This window comes from Anoplophora glabripennis, unplaced genomic scaffold (assembly GCF_000390285.2).
Source record: "Anoplophora glabripennis isolate ALB-LARVAE unplaced genomic scaffold, Agla_2.0 scaffold236, whole genome shotgun sequence".
Taxonomy (NCBI): Eukaryota; Metazoa; Arthropoda; class Insecta; order Coleoptera; family Cerambycidae; genus Anoplophora; species Anoplophora glabripennis.
Genome location: NW_019416367.1, coordinates 604,599 through 623,729, shown reverse-complemented (window position 1 = coordinate 623,729; position 19,131 = coordinate 604,599). Strand labels below are relative to the sequence as shown.

The following is a 19,131-nucleotide window of genomic DNA, read 5'->3' as shown; positions in this document are numbered from 1 at the left end:
TTATTAAATATCTTACACGATCAATGATAATATTACTTGGCAATGATAAATTTGACTCAAATGTCTTTTTGTGTTATTCTAGCTTCTGGTAACGACTATCATTATTATTTTTTTCAATTACAGAGTTAAAAATAGCCATAATTAACTATGGAAACTTGGATCTGACATTTCCTCCAAATTACCATTCAGATTGCTTAACTACATCTATTCGAGGCTATAAATGGAAATGTCAGTAACCTCCCGACCTTTTAAAAACGAATTAGAAAGAAAAATTAGCCGCCCACCCGGTTCCTCCATCATGCGATTTGACCGGATCCGACAATCGATACTTCCATTTCTAGTTGTTATTTCGCTATTTACTCAAATTAAACATTTTCGTTATTATTACTTGCCTTGACCACGAGGCCCATTATAATTCATAATATAACTTAATGAACACTACGTTACATTTGGTCGGGTCTACACTGATGCGAACACATGGACTACGTCCCAGACTCTCTATTATACAGGGTGTTATTTAAGTAAGCGGCCAAGCTTCAAGGGGTGATTCTTTGAATTATTTTAAGACGAAAAGTTATATAAACATAGGTCGTTTCATGCTTCGTTTTCAAGATACAGGGCGTCAAACTTTTTTAAAAATCGTTTTTTCGTAAAAATCTTAGTAATCCTTTAGCCGATTTTGTTGAAATTAGGCAGTGTTATTTATGGTAGTAAGGGGCTAATTTAGCCCTAACTAGATTAAAATTATTAAGTCCAATGGCGTCCTTAACCAATATTTTTGACAAAGAAAATGTGCGCCACTGACTTTTTTAAAACTTTTATAATTTTTTTTCGCATTAAGCAACTAAAAATACTTTCTTGTCTCTTGATTTTTTTGTATCTTGCTTCCTTTTTGGAGAAAAAAAAATAAAAATCACTTTATTGCTTGTCCCTGGGACAACATACCTAATAAAAAATTAAAACTACCAAACTGTCAAAAACTGAGGTGTACCGTTAATAATTTTAATCTAGTTAGGACACTAAGCTTTTCATGAACAAGATACTGTAAAAATGTGGTGAGAAGAGTGAGAAATTTACAGCATGCACAGTAGTATAGTCCTTCCGAAGTCAATTGAACATGTAAAAAAACGCCTGGTAATAAAATTTAATGACTCATAGGCGTCCCAAAAAAAAGTTTTATGCTAAAGGTAAAAAATTACAATAATTTGTATATAACAATTTGGCCAACAACATATTTTAATTATTTATGTCCTCAAACAATTTTAATATGTTGATGGTAAATTTCGTTTTGTTCCCTTTCAAAAGTCCTCCAAAATGCCATGATGTATTAATATTATTTTTCCGTTTCGCAATTGTAATATCAATGATTAATAGGAGGTGTCTATAATAAATTAAAATTACCTGAATCACACCAAATTCCGCATTGCTGCACTGCACTGCTGGGCAATTTACCAACCACTTGTCAACAGCTGAGATTTATTGCCCAGTAGCCCAATGCAGCTGTGTTTGTATTTTGTTTGCCTGCGCTCGCATGCTTCAAATGGGCGTATACATTTCTAGCACCCCCACGTTTAGTTCGACCAGACATGTCGACATGGTATGGCTAAATAAATATGGGAACAAGTTTTTCAAATATTTCAATACCGAGTTGCTGCGTCAGCGGCCGAATCTGTACATACATGTACAGTACATGCGGTACATACTGTCAACCTCTTGGTTCTTCGATTGATATCGGAAAGACTTATACCTACAGGGTGGGAAAGTCCCCATGGTTCATCGGCCGTTACGTGAGAGCGATAAAGAAAGTCATAGAAATCCGTGCGATAGAGAAAGATGGCTATAATGAAGCTGTCTAATAGTCACCGCCCATTTCGCCCTTCCACAAATAAGATCCACTTCTTATTTTTGGAAGAGCGAAATGGGCGGTGACTATTAGACGCCTTCATTATAGCCATCTTTCTCTATCACACGAATTTGTATGACTTTCTTTATCACTCTCACGTAACGGCCGATGAACCATGGGGACTTTCCGACCCTGTATATGTCTTATCTTTCTTAAATCCATGAAAATAATATAAATCCAAACAAATTGTGAGGTTATGATTAATCTGTTTTATTTTCTGAAAATGGTGGGAAGTTAAAAGTGTGAATTCTTCGTTTGAATCACCAATCGCGCTCCTGGCCGAAAATTTAAAGTTATTTTTCAATATTCTAACATTGTTAATTTTTTTTAGATGATAATAATTTAAACAAAAATATCCTTAACGTATTTGTGTGCGCTCTGTTCAAAACTGATTTATTTTTTGGTATTCATTGGAAAGTTATATTTCCAGGTGTGCACGATAGACGACTTGGAGGATGGGAAGGAGTACGTGGTGAGCGGGAAAGGGGAGCTTTTCAAGAAGATCGAATACACCAAGACCGATACCCTGAAGTCCAAGAGGCTGTCCAACACGAAATTCACTGTCCACACCGTGAGCTCGCCCAAGGTGATACCCCCAGACTGTGTTCGGCCTCGAATAGTAACTATTATTAGGCATGGGATTAAGCCCAGGAAGGTAAGGAGGCCGCTGTCGTCGTTTGTCCATTGTCATTTCACAAATTCAAGAAATGAGTCGGTTTAATAACTTTTCAAAGATTATTCTAGTCACCAATGTAAATATCCTTTTTATGATTTATAAGGATAAAGTAATTTTAGATAACGTTTTTCAACATTATCTTGCCCTTATCTTTTGTTGGGTGGTTTATCGTATTTCCTGGGCAGAGAAATGAAAGATAGTTCAAAAGCTCATCTTAACATTTTGATCTGTTTAACCCATTTGATCCTACCGTCCTTTATAAGGGCCGCTGAATGTAGAGCGCGATAAAATCAAGATCAGCGTTGAAATTCTAGATGTCGCTATTGGTATAGTTTCAATGATTATTAGTGCAACCGCAAACAGGATAAAAGTGATTTGTTTACGTTCTTGCGGCACGTGTCGAATATTTTTGGTACTCTTGCAAAGTGCGAATCGACAATGGATAATTGGAGGTATGTAAATATTGTTTTTTCAATAAGTAATAGTGTTTTTGTAACTTACATCACGAAGCTAAATGTACAAATAGTTATTGAGTATAAAATACTAGTCCGTTTTTATTTATTTTCATGGGCACGTGGTCATAAAAAAGAGGTGTTCTTTTAAAAGGACAGTAGGAAAATCCACTACTGTTCGGTGTAAATGCTAATAAGTATATATTCTTGTTTCTAGTTATTGGAAAAAGCCGTTAACCCTAGCCGAATTAGGCGAAGAATTAGAAAACATCGGTGAATCGGAGATTCCAAATGATATTATAATTTTTCCTCCGGAGAACGCCAATGATCCCGTTACTGATGAGGATTCAGGTGATGAAGATCAGGTTGTAATGGAAAATCTACCTGGATCTCAATTGAGGGTAGAGGTAGAAATCAAAATCCCTGAGGAAAAAGTAGGGACGTCTGTAATATCCGAAGATTCGGATTCTGAGGACGATAGGCCCTTGTCACACTTCGTTTTGCGCAAGCCTAAAATAATGAAAAAGTTCTCGTACAAGACTCAAGATTTGCAGCCCGATTTTCCACCTTGGATTCCAGTTCAGACAGTACGAAACCAGCAATCTCCAGCCACCATTTTCAAGATGTTTTTTGACGATGACGTCATTGATTTGATTCTTCATTATAGCAATAATTACGCACACCAAAAAAATCTACATGATGATATATCAAAGAACGAAATGTATTGTTATATTGGTATATTGCTTCTCAGTGGATATTGCATTGTTTCTCGAAGAAATATGTACTGGCAAAATTTAGAGGATACTAACAATAAAATGGTGTGTGCTGCCATGTCTCGTGACCGATTTCATTATATAATGCAAAATATTCACTGTAACGATAATGGTCGATTAGACAAAGATGATAGGTACTCAAAAATGAGACCACTTTTTGACATTTTGAATAAAAAGTTCTTCGAACATGCGCCTGCAGAGGAAAACCACAGTGTGGATGAAGCCATGGTGCCATACTTTGGTCGCCATGGCTGCAAGCAGTTCATTCGTGGAAAACCCATTCGTTGGGGCTACAAGCTATGGGTGGGAGCTACAAGACTTGGTTACATCAATTATTTTGACCCTTACCAAGGCTCATCCTCAAAGTTACCGGAGCAGTATAAACATATGGGATTAGGTTCCGCCGTGATCCTGAAATATGCTGATGTTTTACAGAAGATGCCATATCACTCATTTCATCTATTTTTTGATAATTATTTCACCTCTCTGTCCCTTCTAAAAGAACTTACACTGCGAAAAATCAAAGGTACTGGAACAATTAGAGAGAATCGGATCCCACAGTGTCCTCTAAAATCATCACATGAACTAAAGAAGGTCGAAAGAGGTGCCTTTGATTATTCCTTAGCTGACGATAACATGGTGATCTGTAAATGGAACGACAATAGCGTCGTAACTTTGGCTTCAAATGCGTCATCAGTATTCCCACTAAATAGGGTCAAAAGATTTTCACAATCTCAGAAAAAACATATTCAAGTCGACCAACCGTTTTTGATAAAATTATATAACGAAAATATGGGCGGCGTAGATAGAAGTGACCAGAATATTAGTCAGTATAGAACAACGATACGTGGAAAAAAATGGTATTTTCCATTACTAACCCACTGCATCGATATGGCAGTCCAAAATTCTTGGCAATTACAAAAGTGCAATGGGGGGAAGATGGATCAGCTCGCTTTTAGACGATCAATTGCCATTGAGTTACTGGAAACTTATAAAAGGACTACAAAGAGGGGACCATCGAAGGCACCAAAAACACAGCACGAATATTCTCGTTTTGATGGACTCAATCATCTCATACTCTATCAAGATCAGCAACGGAGATGTGCGTCCTGTTATAAGAAAGTAAATTTTATCTGCAATAAGTGTAATGTAGCCCTTCACCCTAAGGATTGTTTTTTCATGTACCATACCATGTAGAATTTGACTAATAAAATGTTTAAAAAATATTGCTTGCTCAGTATCCTATGATCCTACCGTCCTTTTAAAAGGACACCTCGTTGTGACCAATTAAAAGCTTCCATATTTTTTTTACAATTTTTTCTAGCTCCAATAATCTATTTTTAACAAACTTTACATAAAAACAGTAATTTTTGAGGAAAAAAACAGTTTCAGGATTAAATGGGTTAAGAGATATAGGGCGTTTTTTTATTGATTTATATACGTAATAATTTTTTTATATTTAAAATTTCAAATTTTAAAGTTTTTTCTGTTTAAGAATGTAGAAGGCATTGGAAATTTTATTACTGCTGATTCTAGTATGAAAATCTTAGGTCCTGTCCAAGATTGTGAGAATAATTTGTATGCATACTCTATTATTTATCAATTATAATAATATTAAGCACGGTCAGTAATTGACTAATTTTTGCAAGGTTTCCAAATCCTAGATTTTTTAACTGAAACGGAAACTTCACGAATTAAAAACTGTAGCTTTATATAAAAAAATATTCTGCATTATAAATCTATAGAAATAGGGAAAGACAAAGCAAGAGTAAGATTCTAGAGTTATGTTAGGTTTATTACTACTACCTTAAGGAAAGTTAAAAAAAAAGTGATGTTCCAAAAATGGTTCGTTTTTGAAATAAAAAGAAAGATATTGTGTTTTTTTGGAAACACCATTATACATACAATTTTCAAAACAACACAGTCACACACACAAAAAAGTTGTACTTTTCATGCGACATGTTATCCGCCTCCTGATCACACGAATCCGGTGTCAGAATTGAGCTATCACATCACAGGAATTTCATAACCTCAAAAAACAGGTAAAAAATAACAAACATTCACGAAAAAGTGCTAGGAAAAGTACAACAAATTTTGTTTTCTATATTCAAATGTTCATTTATATGATTAAGACTCCGCAGAACGTGAATCCGCGGTTAGAATTGATGGTTGGAACATAATTAAGGTCAGATATCACGAATTTTCAATAAATAACAGATTCACGCCAAATTTGGTTTACGGGGGTTTTCGGGGTCGCTGATCATGGATCCGAGGTCAATTCTGCAAAATTCAAGATGGCGGAGTCGAGATGGCCGACCAAAATTTCAAAAAATAACAGATTCGCGCCAAATTTGGTATACGGGGGTTTTCGAGGTCACTGATCACAAATCCAAGATCAGATTTACAAAATTTGTTTTTACAAATTTAATCAATTATTAAGAACGCTACAACATGATTGGGTACTCAGGTTATAAAGTAAACAAAAATTTTACAAAATGAATTTCGCAATTCTGATCTCGAATTCGTAATCAGCGACTTCGAAAACCCACGCATATCAAATTTGACGGGAATGTGTTATATTTTTAAATTTTGGTCGGCCATCTTTGATCCGCCATCTTAAATTTTGCAAAACCTTGGATCCGTATACCAAATTTGGCACGAATGTTATTTTTTGAAAATTTGTTCGGCCATCTTTGATCCGCCATCTTAAATTTTGCAAAATTGACCTCGGATCCGTGATCAGCGACCCCGAAAACCCCCGTATACCAAATTTGGCGCGAATCTGTTATTTTTTGAAAATTCGTGATATCTGACCTTAATTGACCTGTTTTTTTGAGGTTAGAAAAAAAAACATCAATTTTGACCGCGGATTCACGTTCGGCGGGTTTTAACCATATAAATGAACATTTGAATATAGAAAAAAAGTGTTGTATTTTTCCTAGTACTTTTTCGTGAATTTTTGCTATTTTTGACCTGTTTTTTGAGGTTAGGAAATTCCTGTGATGTGATAGCTCAATTCTGTCACCGGATTCGTGATCAGGAGGCAAAAATACTATGGATAACATGAAAAGTACAAACCACTTTTTTTTTTTGTGGCTGTGTAATCAGTGGCTTGAATTTCTGGGGTTTTTAGTGAAAGTAACTCCTGGTATATCTACTTACCATTGGTACACATTTATCTATGAATTCAATGGATTTCTACTTTTATTTTAAATCATCATAACGTTTTCAGATGTATTTTAGAAAATTTTGTTTTTATTATTTCAATATCCTGCATTTTGAAAATTTATTGGTTTGTGGTTCCATTTTTATAATATACTAGCGGCCCGTTCCGGCTTCGCACGGATGGACATTTATTTTAAACATTTTGGGATATAAAAAAATATAGCCTATGTTACTCAGGGATAATGTAGCATTCTAATGGTGAAAGAATTATCGAAATCCGTCCAGTAGTTTTTGAGTTTATTTGTAACAAACATACATACATACAAAAATACAAATCTTTCCTCTTTATAATATTAGTATAGATTTAATTTTTAATCTCTTTCATTTAAAATTACTCAAAGAATTGCCCCTTAAAGTCTGTCAACCTACTTAATTAATTGACACCCCGTATATCAAAATTTTGAATTGGAATTGTGTATCCTAAAAAAACAGGAATGTGTTATGAAAAATCTTCTTTGTTAATCAGTTGTTTCTTGATAAAAATCCTCATGCTGAATTTTATTATTCAGTTATTTGTGCAGTTATTACTTCAATTTTTTTAAAATGTGCATCAATTATATAAATACTGTCCAGAGTTTAAATAGTTTTGAGAATTAATTTCACATTTTATAAAATTGTGATTGTAGTTACTTGAATTAAAGGCATTTTTGTCTTCTTTTCTTTCCATTGTTTATATTTAATTTCCTTTTGTCTGGTCATTACAAATTTGTATTCGTATTCAGTCCCTTCATCGTGGTGTCATCAATCTTCTATTCATGTAATGCAATGTAATGAGTAATTAACATTAACAGTTTTAATTTGCATGCATAACGTAGTTTTAAGGAGAAAATTTGTCATAGATTAAGCATGTTGTTTGTCCCTATATTAAAATTAAGTATAGCAGGTCCTGGGGTGTAATAACAATCTTCATTAGAAGAAGAAAACAAGTAGGAAAAATTTATTATTTTAAATTTAGAGTAGTGTCGAGGGAAGTTTAAAGGATTTATATAATTTTCAGTCTAAGATATTTAATTTTTCATAATATTTTGTTAGCTACCTAGTTGTTAAGTGTTAAGCAAACTAAAATATCACCCAATTTCTTGGAAAGAAATTTAAGAGAATCACTTCCTGGTGACTCCGTTACGAACTATAATAACCGTAATCATATAATTACAGAACGTATTGTTACGCAATATTTACAATGAACACAAATGACTAGGAAACAAATGGTTATAATTCATTATATAATCTCCAAATTACAACTCTCGAACCTGTTACATTGTTTCTTCAAAACATGTTAGTATTCAGTCTCCAATCGTCAAAGAAGGATCTCACTGGATCTCTCTCGGTTTCAGATCCTACGACTACTACTCAACAAAAGGAACTCGTCCAGCATGGACCAAGTACTAAGCGCATTCTCCGAAGTAGCTCAATTAGCCGTGAGGAAAGTTTTTTCGTTATCCGGACAACCCGTCGTAGATCTACCTCAACTGTTTGCCACCGAGGACGTCTTTTTCGTGTACGGCAATGAGCGGCCCTCGCAGGACGACTTCGAATTGGAATTCGAGGAGAGTAAGGCCATACAGCAGTACAAGAAGACGCCCGGTCTTCGAAATGGGTAAGTAATATTTCGTTCGCTAACTTTCGTTACGAGAAATATTTTTCTAGTGCCGGACCCAAGCCGAAAATGCCTAAGAAGGAGTTGAACAGGACTTACGAATCTGAGGAAAGTTTGCTGAAGAAACTCAGTGAGGATAATAATATCATTCTGCCGTACCCATTGAAAAATAAATATGTCGTAGGAAGGACGATAGGAGACGGTGAGTGTTAAAAATGAGCGTATTTAACAGATGAACGAAAATATTGCTTTTTAGGAAATTTTGCTGTGGTTAGATTGTGTAAGGAGTCGTCAACAAATAAAGAATACGCCCTGAAAATTATTGACAAGTCAAAGTGTAAAGGAAAAGTAAGTGTATTTTGAATATTCATTGACGTAAAGCAAGTTGAATAAACAGTTCTTGAAAAATTGAAAAAATTTTAACATTGGTTATCTTGAATGAAAAATTAATAGACAGAGTGTTATTTCACACACAAGCCATTCTTGTTCTATCAAATTAATTTGATTCGTGTTAGAAGTTAGTAACTGATATTCATAAGCTAAACACAGTGCTTTAAAAAATCACTTTTTATAAAAAATTTTAAATGCTTTAAAAATATATTTGATATCTATCAGATTGGTAGGTAAATAGAAACGGCAAATATCAATACTGAAAAAAATTTTTTATGTTCGTCGCCTTATCCACGTTAACAAAAAAATATGACAAATTTAAAATAACGTCTTGCAAAGTCATACAAAAACAATCAGTTTTTACAAAATTATTTTTCATTGTAATTTCGCTCTAACACCCATAATTTTATGTAATCGATAAAAAAAGTAACAACCGAATTCGGAAGATAAGAGGAGTTTAAAAAACAAATTATAACTCGACCACTTATTTGATTAAAAAATATACAGGGTGTTTACTAAGTTCTTGTACAAACTTTAAAGGGTGAATCTTTGACGAATTTTAAGATAAAAAGTTTGTTGTGTGAACATGGATCTGCAATGGCTTGGTTCTTGAAATACAGGGCGTCCAAAACATTTTTTTTTTTGGTATTTTGATTATATTTTTGTTCAATAACATGGCAATTTCATGAAATTCGGGAAACTGGGAGTATTGTGATGAGAAACTCAAATATTTACTTAGTTTTTTGTTTAATGTTAGAGGGCGCCACATACAGGGTTGTCTGTGGATTTAAATAACCATAACTTTTTTGTGTCGCACTGCATGTCATTTTTGACTAAACATACCTATTCTCCATTCAATTTTACGTACAAAAAGTACTCTTAGTATTTGTCGCTGAAAACGGGTTGTAAACGGATTGTAAAAAAACGGGTTGAAAGTTAAATCATTAAAATTTTTTGAAAAACAAGTGAGAAAATGTGTCTTTTCTTGACTATATAGCAATGTGACAAACTTTGGTCATTTATATGACTAAGACTTTACTACTTCTACAAGAAAGTTAATAACACAAATTTTTTTGGACGTTCTGTATCTCAAGAACGAAGCCGTTGTGAAGCCATGTTTGTATGAACTTTTTATCCTAAAATTAGTCAAAGATTTACCCTTTAAAGTTTGTACAAGTACTTAATAAACACCCTGTATCTTTCAGATCAGAATTCTGGAGAGCTCAGGACTATTTTAAAAAATTGAATCCCACTTAAAGTTACACTATCGACTAGTTATTTTCCAAAACTACAAGTGTATGGACATTTTAATTATAATTTTGCCAAGTCATGTGTCAAGAAAATTATGTAGAATAAGAATTCAATTTTCTAGTTTTATAATCCAGGTAAATCAAACTCTAAAGTACTGTCATGGATTTTAGTTTAAAATATAAGAACTGGTTTTAAAAGTGTATTAAAATCCAATTATGCGATGATCTTCACCTAAACATTAACTTCATATTAATGAAACGATTGAGAAATTAATTTCTACAACCGGTCCATCAAGATCACCAGATCTGAATCTTATGGATGTTACAGGACGACAATATCAATTATTTTTCCTTGTTTTAGGAAGACATGATAGAGAACGAGGTAAAGATTCTCCGGAAAGTGAACCATCCGAATATAATGGCGCTAATAGCCGAGCAAGACACGAAATGTATGCTTTATTTGGTCTGCGAATACGTAGCAGGTATCTATGAGCTCTATAACGATTTCCTATTCCCTAAATCTATTTCTGAGAAGAAGTAACTATTGTCCTTATCTGATTTTTAGATAACTTTTGTTTGTTTCAGGCGGAGATCTGTTTGATGCAATAACGGTGGCCCAGAAGTTCCCCGAAGACCAAGCCGCCCTGATGATCAATCACTTAGTGTCGGCGTTAGCCTACCTACACAATCTCAATATTGTTCATCGCGACGTTAAACCCGAAAATCTCTTAGTACGTTGCAAAGTTGTTGAATTAGAGTATTCTTCATTGATTTTTTTATCGTAATTAATTTTCAGGTCGAGGTGGATGGTAACAGAGTTGTGTACTTGAAGTTAGGAGACTTCGGCTTGGCTTGCGAAGTGACGAGACCCTTGTTCACTGTCTGCGGTACTCCGACTTATGTGGCGCCTGAAATACTAGCGGAATCGGGATATGGGCTAAAGGTAAGTTTCTTTAATATTTAGGAGAGAGCAGATTAAGGAATTTTATTGATTAAAATGTAATTCTTCCCTCTAAGCACTGTTAATATTCTGAAACAAACTTACAATTTTTTCGTTTCCGTTCTTAAGAACAAGGGACAAATTGAGCAACATTAACAATATTGTAAAAAAAAGTTTTAGGAACAAAACTGAAAGAAAAATTCTAGGAATGTTCTCAGTAACAAAAAAATTGGGACCTAGAATAAAAACGGGAACGAAATGCACAGGGAACGTTTTCGGAAATAACTTTTTGTGTCCATTCTCAAGAACGAGGGACAAATTGACCAATATTAACAATATTGTAAAAAATGTTTTAAGAACAAAACTGAAAGGAAAATTCTAGGAATGTTGTCAGTAACAAAAAAATTGGAACCTAGAATAAAAACAGGAACGAAATGCACAGGGAATGTTTCCGGGAATAACCTATTCTTATGACAAATTTTAACAGTACAGGTAACATGAGCTTTTCAATTCCTTGCAAATACCGCTTTCGTTTATTATTGCCATAATTTACGTATTTCGTTCCTGATTTTGTTCTTATCAAGATTGCTTTTTATTCTGAATTTATTTTCTCACACAGAATATTCTCCATTTACTTATTCTTGCCATGGATTCTAAATGCACCACCATTTATAATTACCATAGCCTCTGCAGTTTGTTTGTACCAGGAACATCTCGTATTTTTTACCTGTTTTCGTTCATTACAGGGTCTTATTTTGGTATGATTCTTAGTGACATTGTTTTATCATTTGGTGTAGTTTGAGAAGTAAGAACAATAAAAGGGAACGAAATACATGGGATATTCTCGGTAAAACTTATTCTTGCGAAAGATAACAGTAACTTTCCCATTCCCTTTTAAATATTGCCTTTGTATAATTACCATGGACTTTATTCTTGAATTATAGGGAGTAGAAGGAATGAGAGAAAGGGGGCGTGTCTCTACTAAAACTCATTAATCGGTATTCTTGAATGGTGTTCTATTGAGTAATGATAGAAGAATTGTTCCCTATTTCTTCTATAGTTTTTTTCTCGGGAACAGGCAGGGATCATTAATCCTAACCCTATATTTTTTGACATGTTTCACAAATTACGAATTCCACAATTTGTCTGTCTAGTTACTGTTTTGTGATGATATCCTTCGGGAACTTTCGTATAATTGATGTTTACTTGAAGGATTGTACAGTACTCGAATAAAATAATTATAGAATAAAATAGATTTACTTAAAATAGTATTAAAATATTTGTAAGTTAGCCCTCATTGTCTCTCTAGTGTAGCTGGGTGTAAACCTCCCAGTGTACATTTGTTTTTTACCCTCAATATAATCTATTAGAAGTTCTTTTTGTTTAGAACTTATTGGATTTAGCTTCGGTTTTTTATTGATTTCCATTTCATTTCTTTTTAAGACCTGACACTGACAATCAAATAACAATAATAAGTAGCACTTATTTCATGACTAGCTCATCACTAGTTTTCATTCTACCGCCTATTTACTGCTTTCTGATTGGTCGGTACATTTGACAACATTGTTCCTCGTTCTTCACTTTCTTGGCTCGATCTCTTTGTGTCAAGAATACAGTATGAATTTTGTGATAGAACAGTAGTAGAGCGAAATGAGGGAACGTTCCCCAGGGAACAATCTATTCTCTCACTGTCAAGAATCGAGCTCCATAGATTGCACATTTCGTTCCTTCTGCACTTATTTTCGTTTATTGCAAGACCGTTCTGTGTCTTATTTCAGAAAAGTTCTTGGTGAGAATTTTCCTTCTTTTAGTTCAGTTTGTGAACTGAACGAAAACTGGAATGAAACACGCATTGTGCATTAACTTCTTGCAATGGATTTGAAAAATTCGTTCTATTCTGTACATACTCAGTCTTCCGAGTTCTTAGCGAGATTATATCATCTTTTGACGCAATTTGTGAACTCAGAATGAAATACACAGGATATTCTCTGCAATAATGTATAGATGTATAGAAACAAATTTTTTTCGTTCTTTGTTAAATACTGCCTTTATTTATAATTACCATTTCGTTCCTTGTTTTGTACTTATTTTCATTCATTGGGAGACCACTCCTGTATCTTGTTTCAGAACAGTTCTTGGTGAGAATATTTCTCATTTTAACCAGTGTTTCAATCTGTGAAGTGAACAAAAACGAGAATGGAACACACTGGGGACATTCTCTTAGAAATATCTTATTGCGATGGATTTTAAAAAATTCGCCTTTGTTTTTAATATCTTTTAATTTTATTCTTACTCAGAACATTTCTTATTCTGTATTTATTTTCCTTGATTATAGAACCATCCTTGCATCTTGCTTCAGAACGGTTGTTTGTGAGATTGTTTCATCTTTTGGTTCAGTTTGTTAACTTAGAACGAAATATGCAAATGATATTCACAGTATTTTTTTCTCTCATTGATTATTAAATACCACTTCATTTATAATTGCCATAGATTATACGTTGCTTTTTTTCTTATTCTGTAGTTAATTTCACTTACTGCAGGACCGTTCTCTGTCATGTTTCAGATGAATTTTTAGTGAGAATGTTTCTTATTTTAGTTCAACTTGTGAAGTGAACAAAAACGGGAACAGAATACAAAGAGAACATTTTTCGTTAACTTATTTTTGTAACAAATGAATTAAAAACATATCACGTTCATTGATATAATCACCATAACTTGTGCATCTCGTTCCAGATTGGGTTCACATCAGGAACACTTCATATTCTGTACTAATTTTCGTTCATTACAGAATGGTTTTTAGTGATATTGTTTTATATTTTGGTGCTGTTTGTGAAGTAAGAACGAAATACCCAGGGGATATTCTTGGTACTAACTTATTTTTGCGATAGATAGCACCAACCCTATTGCTTATACTGCCCATAGTTGGCATAGATGGTGCATTTCGTTCCTGATTCTGTTCACACCAGGAATGCTTTTTATTCTGTAATTTTTGTTCATTACTGAACTATTCCTTTATTTTGTTTGCAGAATAGTTTTTTGTAAGAATGTTTCTTGTTTTATAGGCTACTGATTATATCCAAAAAACAGGGTTAAAAGGAACTATGACGTTCAAGCAATTTTATTGCATGAATCGTTCAAAGGGTCATTTTAGATGAAAAAACCGCGGAGTACTATTAAATTAGAGGGTGGAAATTGGATAGGGGTGAAAACATACCCCTTTCAGTGTTTTAATTGTAGTTCGAAAATGAAGAAAAATTTCGCTATATTTCATAGGAAAAATTATTTAGAGAATTGAATAAAATTTTCTTCAAAATAAGAGGTTGTACCAATTTTTCGATTTTCGTCGCGTTTACCTTCATCCATTTTAATTCTCATTTTTTGCAAAAAAGGAAGGAAATAAGACGTTCAAGGATGTTCCACGTTGACTAGTTCGAAGAGTAATTAAAAATGAAAAAACCGCGGGGTGCTATTAAATTAGAGGGTTGAAATTGAAGATAGGGGTGGAAATGCATTTTTTGCAGTCTTTTAAATATGGCACGAAAACGAAGAAAATATAGTTCAGAGGAAAAATTATAAAAAAAATAGATTTAAAAAAATTAAAAGAAAAAATTTATGCAAAAATCGCTAATAAACAATTTAAAAAAAAGCAAAAAGTAAGATTTTTTATTTTTTTTACTTTTTCGACTAATTTTTCTTTTAGTAGAAGTAGTCAAAGAAAATACAAAAAAACTATATGCTTCAAAATGATGCGAAAAGTAGAAAAAATAAAAAAATATATTTTTTGCTTTTTTTAAATTGTTAATGATTTTTTGCATAAAATTTTTCTTTTCAATTTTTTAAATAAGCCATTTCGATGGGAAAATCAATTCTCTACAAAATTTTTCCTATGAATTATACTGAAATTTTGTGCTATTTCTATGAGTACTGGATATAATCAATTTCTTAGTATGAATATGCCCTTGTACAAATTTAAAATATAGTAATTTGGGAAAGTTTGAAACAAGATTATGACTAACCGAATATGAATTTGAAACATACAGAGTGTCCCAGAATATGTGGGCAATCTGTCGGATTTATACAGGGAACGTTCAAATAACATGACAAGTTCGTATAAAAATTTTCCCTAGAGGGTCCCCTTATGGAGATACAGGTCCTAAAGGACACCCCTGGAAATTGATTTTTTTAAATAACTTTTAAAATACTTTGTGTAATTTAATTATTTTTAGGAAAAAAACAAATGTAAATTAAAGGGACATTATTTTAGATAGGTACAGAAATAACTGAAATAATAATAATGAAATTCTCATTGGTTCATTGCTCTTTACAGAAGTAATAAAAATCATATTAAACAAAAATAGTTTTTTCTCAAAAACAGTTCATTTTATCGACATCAACCAAGAATGTCTTTTTTAGTTTAAGGTTCAAGCGATCTAAGAATAGTATTTTTATGCCTTTATCATACCCCACGGTTTTTTCATTTTTAATGACCCTTCGAACAAGTCGTGATGAAAATCCTTGAATGTCTTATTTCCTTCCTTTTTTGCAAAAAATGAGAATTAAAACGTATAAGAATAAACATGACGAAAATCGAAAAATTGGCTAATTGTAAGTTTAAGCGCCATTTATCAGTCAATTTTCATCCAAAAATACTATACAACCTCTTATTTTGAAGAAAATTTTATCTACTTTTTTTTTCAATAAAGCAATACCTATCTGTACCTATCTCGTACTCAAAAAAAAAAAACTAGAGGTAAAAAAGTAAAAAATAAAAAAATCGAATTATTTGCTTTTTTTTCAAATTGTTTATTAACGATTTTTTCATCAAATTTTCCTTTTAAATTTTTTAAAAACAAGAAAATTCATTTTCGACTGTTATCAATTCATTTTTAACAATTTTTGCAACGAGTTGTGAAAGTGTTTTATGCATGCAATATGAATTGGCTCATATGAAATCAAAAACTTATTTTGTGTGTTGTGAACTAGATTTTTTCTACAGAGGCCTTGTAACCTTTTTTGTTGCCATTCTTGTACCCATTACCTGTGAAATTTACGTAGTCTATTATTCATCGTTTCCATTTATGACGGACAGAAACGATTATAGGTAAACGAATTGGAGAAGTAGTTCCTATGTAACGGGAATGGGAACGGCAATAGAAAAAGTTTATAAATCAACCTTTATAGTTATATAAATAATAATATGCTGATTCATTTATGCATGTCTGGTTAAAAAAATTTCATTTTTGTTTGAATGATACCTTTCTCAAGTATTCGAATCCTTATAGATAGACGTGTGGGCCGCTGGGGTCATTCTCTATATCCTTCTCTGCGGCTATCCGCCCTTCGTCAGCCAGGACAACGACCAAGAGAAACTGTTTGACTGCATTCTGTCCGGCCAGTACGACTTCCCCGACGAGTACTGGCATGAAGTCTCTGCCTCCGCCAAGGAACTGATCCAGCACATGCTCCAGCTGGCGCCCGAGCTACGGTTCTCCGCCGAGGACGTCCTGGACCACCCCTGGCTACAGCTTGCTAACTGTTAAAATAAGCGCCTTTATTTTTTTAATTGGAATTATGTACAAATCCACTTAGCTGCAATAGTTCGAGCGATGAGGGGCAGAAGTAGGCAAGTAGAAACGATATAATATCGAGTTGACTCGGACCGAGAAATACGAGATTTATATATTGTACATAAAGCACGCATAAACGACTTCCATTTTTTGATACGTAGATAGTCGTTATTTTTTGGCGTAGTAAGAGCGACGGGAATGAAATTTCACCATGCTCTCGACAAATATTCACGGTTTGGGAAATTTGGTTTGCTCGTGGAATTAAAATTAAAAATTTTGAATCATTTTTTTATAGGCTTGCTATTGTTTTTTCGAGATCGGTTCCTACTTCTCATTATTCTTCCGCTTCATTTCTAATTATTCCTCTTAATATCTTCTCGTGCTCCTCATTATACTCCTTCCATTTCTATTCTTAGTTATTCTTCTTTGCATTTGTCTCATATTCGTTTTCAAATCCTAACTATTCCTCTTCATTTTTTTGTGCTTATTATTTGTCTTCAATTTCCAATTATTTCTCTTTAAATTTTTCTCATATTTCTTTCTCTTCAATTCATAATTATTTCTCCTCGAGAATGCAATAAATAAGTAAGGAGAATAATGCAAAGAGGTATAATTAGGTGTTGAGGAAAGAGAAGCACAATGAGAAGAACGTAAAGAGTAATTAGGAATTAAAGAAGAGAAATAATGAGAGGCACGAGAAGAATCCAAAGAGGAATGGTTAGGAACTGAAGAAGACAAATAAGGAGAAACATGAGAAGAAGAATGTAAAGAAGAATAATTGAAAATTGAAGATGTGTTTTCTCCAATCCTCAATTATTTCTTTTTACATTCTCCTCATTATACTTTAATTTCTAATTATTTATTTTTACGTTCTTCTCATACTTCTCATTATTTGTCTTCTTCAATTCTTAACAAATTCATTTACACTCTTCTCAGTTCTTATTTCTCCTTTTTAATTCCTAATTCCTTGTTATAATTCTTCCCGTCATACTACTTTCTCTTCAATTATTTTTCTCATGCTTCTCATTATTATATTATACTTTTTTTTCAATTCCTGAATGTTCTTCTCAAGCTGCTTATTCATCTTCCATCCTAACAATTCTTTGCATTCTTGTCACTATTCCTTTCCCTCTTGAATTCTTGATTATTCTTCTACACGTTTTTCTCGTTCTTCTCATTATTATTCATGCGCTTCTCTTTATCTCTCTAGTTCTTTGATGTAAATTATTCCGGATATCAAGGGTTTTGGGCCCTGAATGATGTTCAATAGCAAGTTTATAATCGTACTACCCAGGAAACCTGAATGATTTGTTGCGATGTTACGAAAAAACTTTGACAATACTTGAGGTTTGCATTCTGCCTAAAAAAAATTTGTGATGTATGGATTTTAAAATAGTTTATAGCGTTTTTTATTAATTAACAGGAATTGTCCGATGATGCAATGCCGACATGTTTCTCACACAAGCGTGTGATTTTATTCGGTTCTGGCATTAACCAGTTAGGGGCGTAGCCGGGAAGGCCGATTTGTAATTTATTCACAATTTATGTGCTCATTTACTAATCACTACGTGAAATGTCCCGAAAGCATTTTTAAAAGCATATCATTACACCTAGGCTTTTTAACCAAAGCTTTACTTTGAATTTTGTGATCTTTATACGACGTATACACGAAAATTATATTATACCAAAGTGCATTTTTTATATCACGGTATTATTATTGTTAATACGAAATTGGAGTACCCCCCAAATAAAACGGACTGAAAATGTTTATTTTATTGAATTTGCTGTTGCCATTGAGGAATTATTTATTTAGAAATAAAGGGAACGGTTTTCTGTCTCGTACACTTATCACTGTTTTTAATAAATTAAATATTTTCAAATTTAAAATCTGAGACTTATTTCGACGTATAAGTATTATTTATTATAGTTATTTAATTTTATGTAAGCCTAGCGTACACCTATCTAGATCTATATTTTACTTTTTTATACAATCAGTTATAGATTTCTCGCTGTAAAATGCAGTAGATATTAATGTAAATAAATTATTTAAGTAGTAAAGGGTTTGTTATTTCGTTCCGTCCCACTTTCACCTGAAACCAAGCGAAATTTAAACGAAATGGAAAATCGTAAGCAGAACAGTTGTTTGAAATAATGTTTACTACTAACCAGGCCTGTGAATTAATTTTGAAGGACTACGATACATTGTGTAACTAACAGCTCCGAAGCTGACGAATTATGAGCGGGAAGTTTTATTTTTCCTGTTAAATTCAAAGAAAAGTTTTGCTGAAAGTCATCGAATGCTGTTGGAAACTTACAGTGAACATACTCCATCAATAAAAACGTGTGAGTATTGGTTTC

General features: G+C 33.1%; 1 protein-coding gene across 2 annotated transcripts in view; it reads left to right on the top strand.

The window, feature by feature from the left end:
* Positions 1–18,517, top strand: part of LOC108905928 (serine/threonine-protein kinase GL21140) — a 37,466-nt gene extending 18,949 nt beyond the window's left edge. For both annotated transcript variants that reach the window (XM_018709002.1, XM_023454282.1), the window contains exons 2-9: positions 2,334–2,558; positions 8,364–8,626; positions 8,677–8,828; positions 8,883–8,974; positions 10,628–10,748; positions 10,852–10,997; positions 11,063–11,209; positions 16,489–18,517. In XM_018709002.1, the coding sequence (XP_018564518.1) occupies positions 2,334–2,558; positions 8,364–8,626; positions 8,677–8,828; positions 8,883–8,974; positions 10,628–10,748; positions 10,852–10,997; positions 11,063–11,209; positions 16,489–16,746 (1,404 nt within the window). In that variant the 3' untranslated portion in view covers positions 16,747–18,517. The remainder of the gene's footprint in view (positions 1–2,333; positions 2,559–8,363; positions 8,627–8,676; positions 8,829–8,882; positions 8,975–10,627; positions 10,749–10,851; positions 10,998–11,062; positions 11,210–16,488) is intronic.
* The last annotated feature ends 614 nt before the right edge of the window (positions 18,518–19,131 follow it).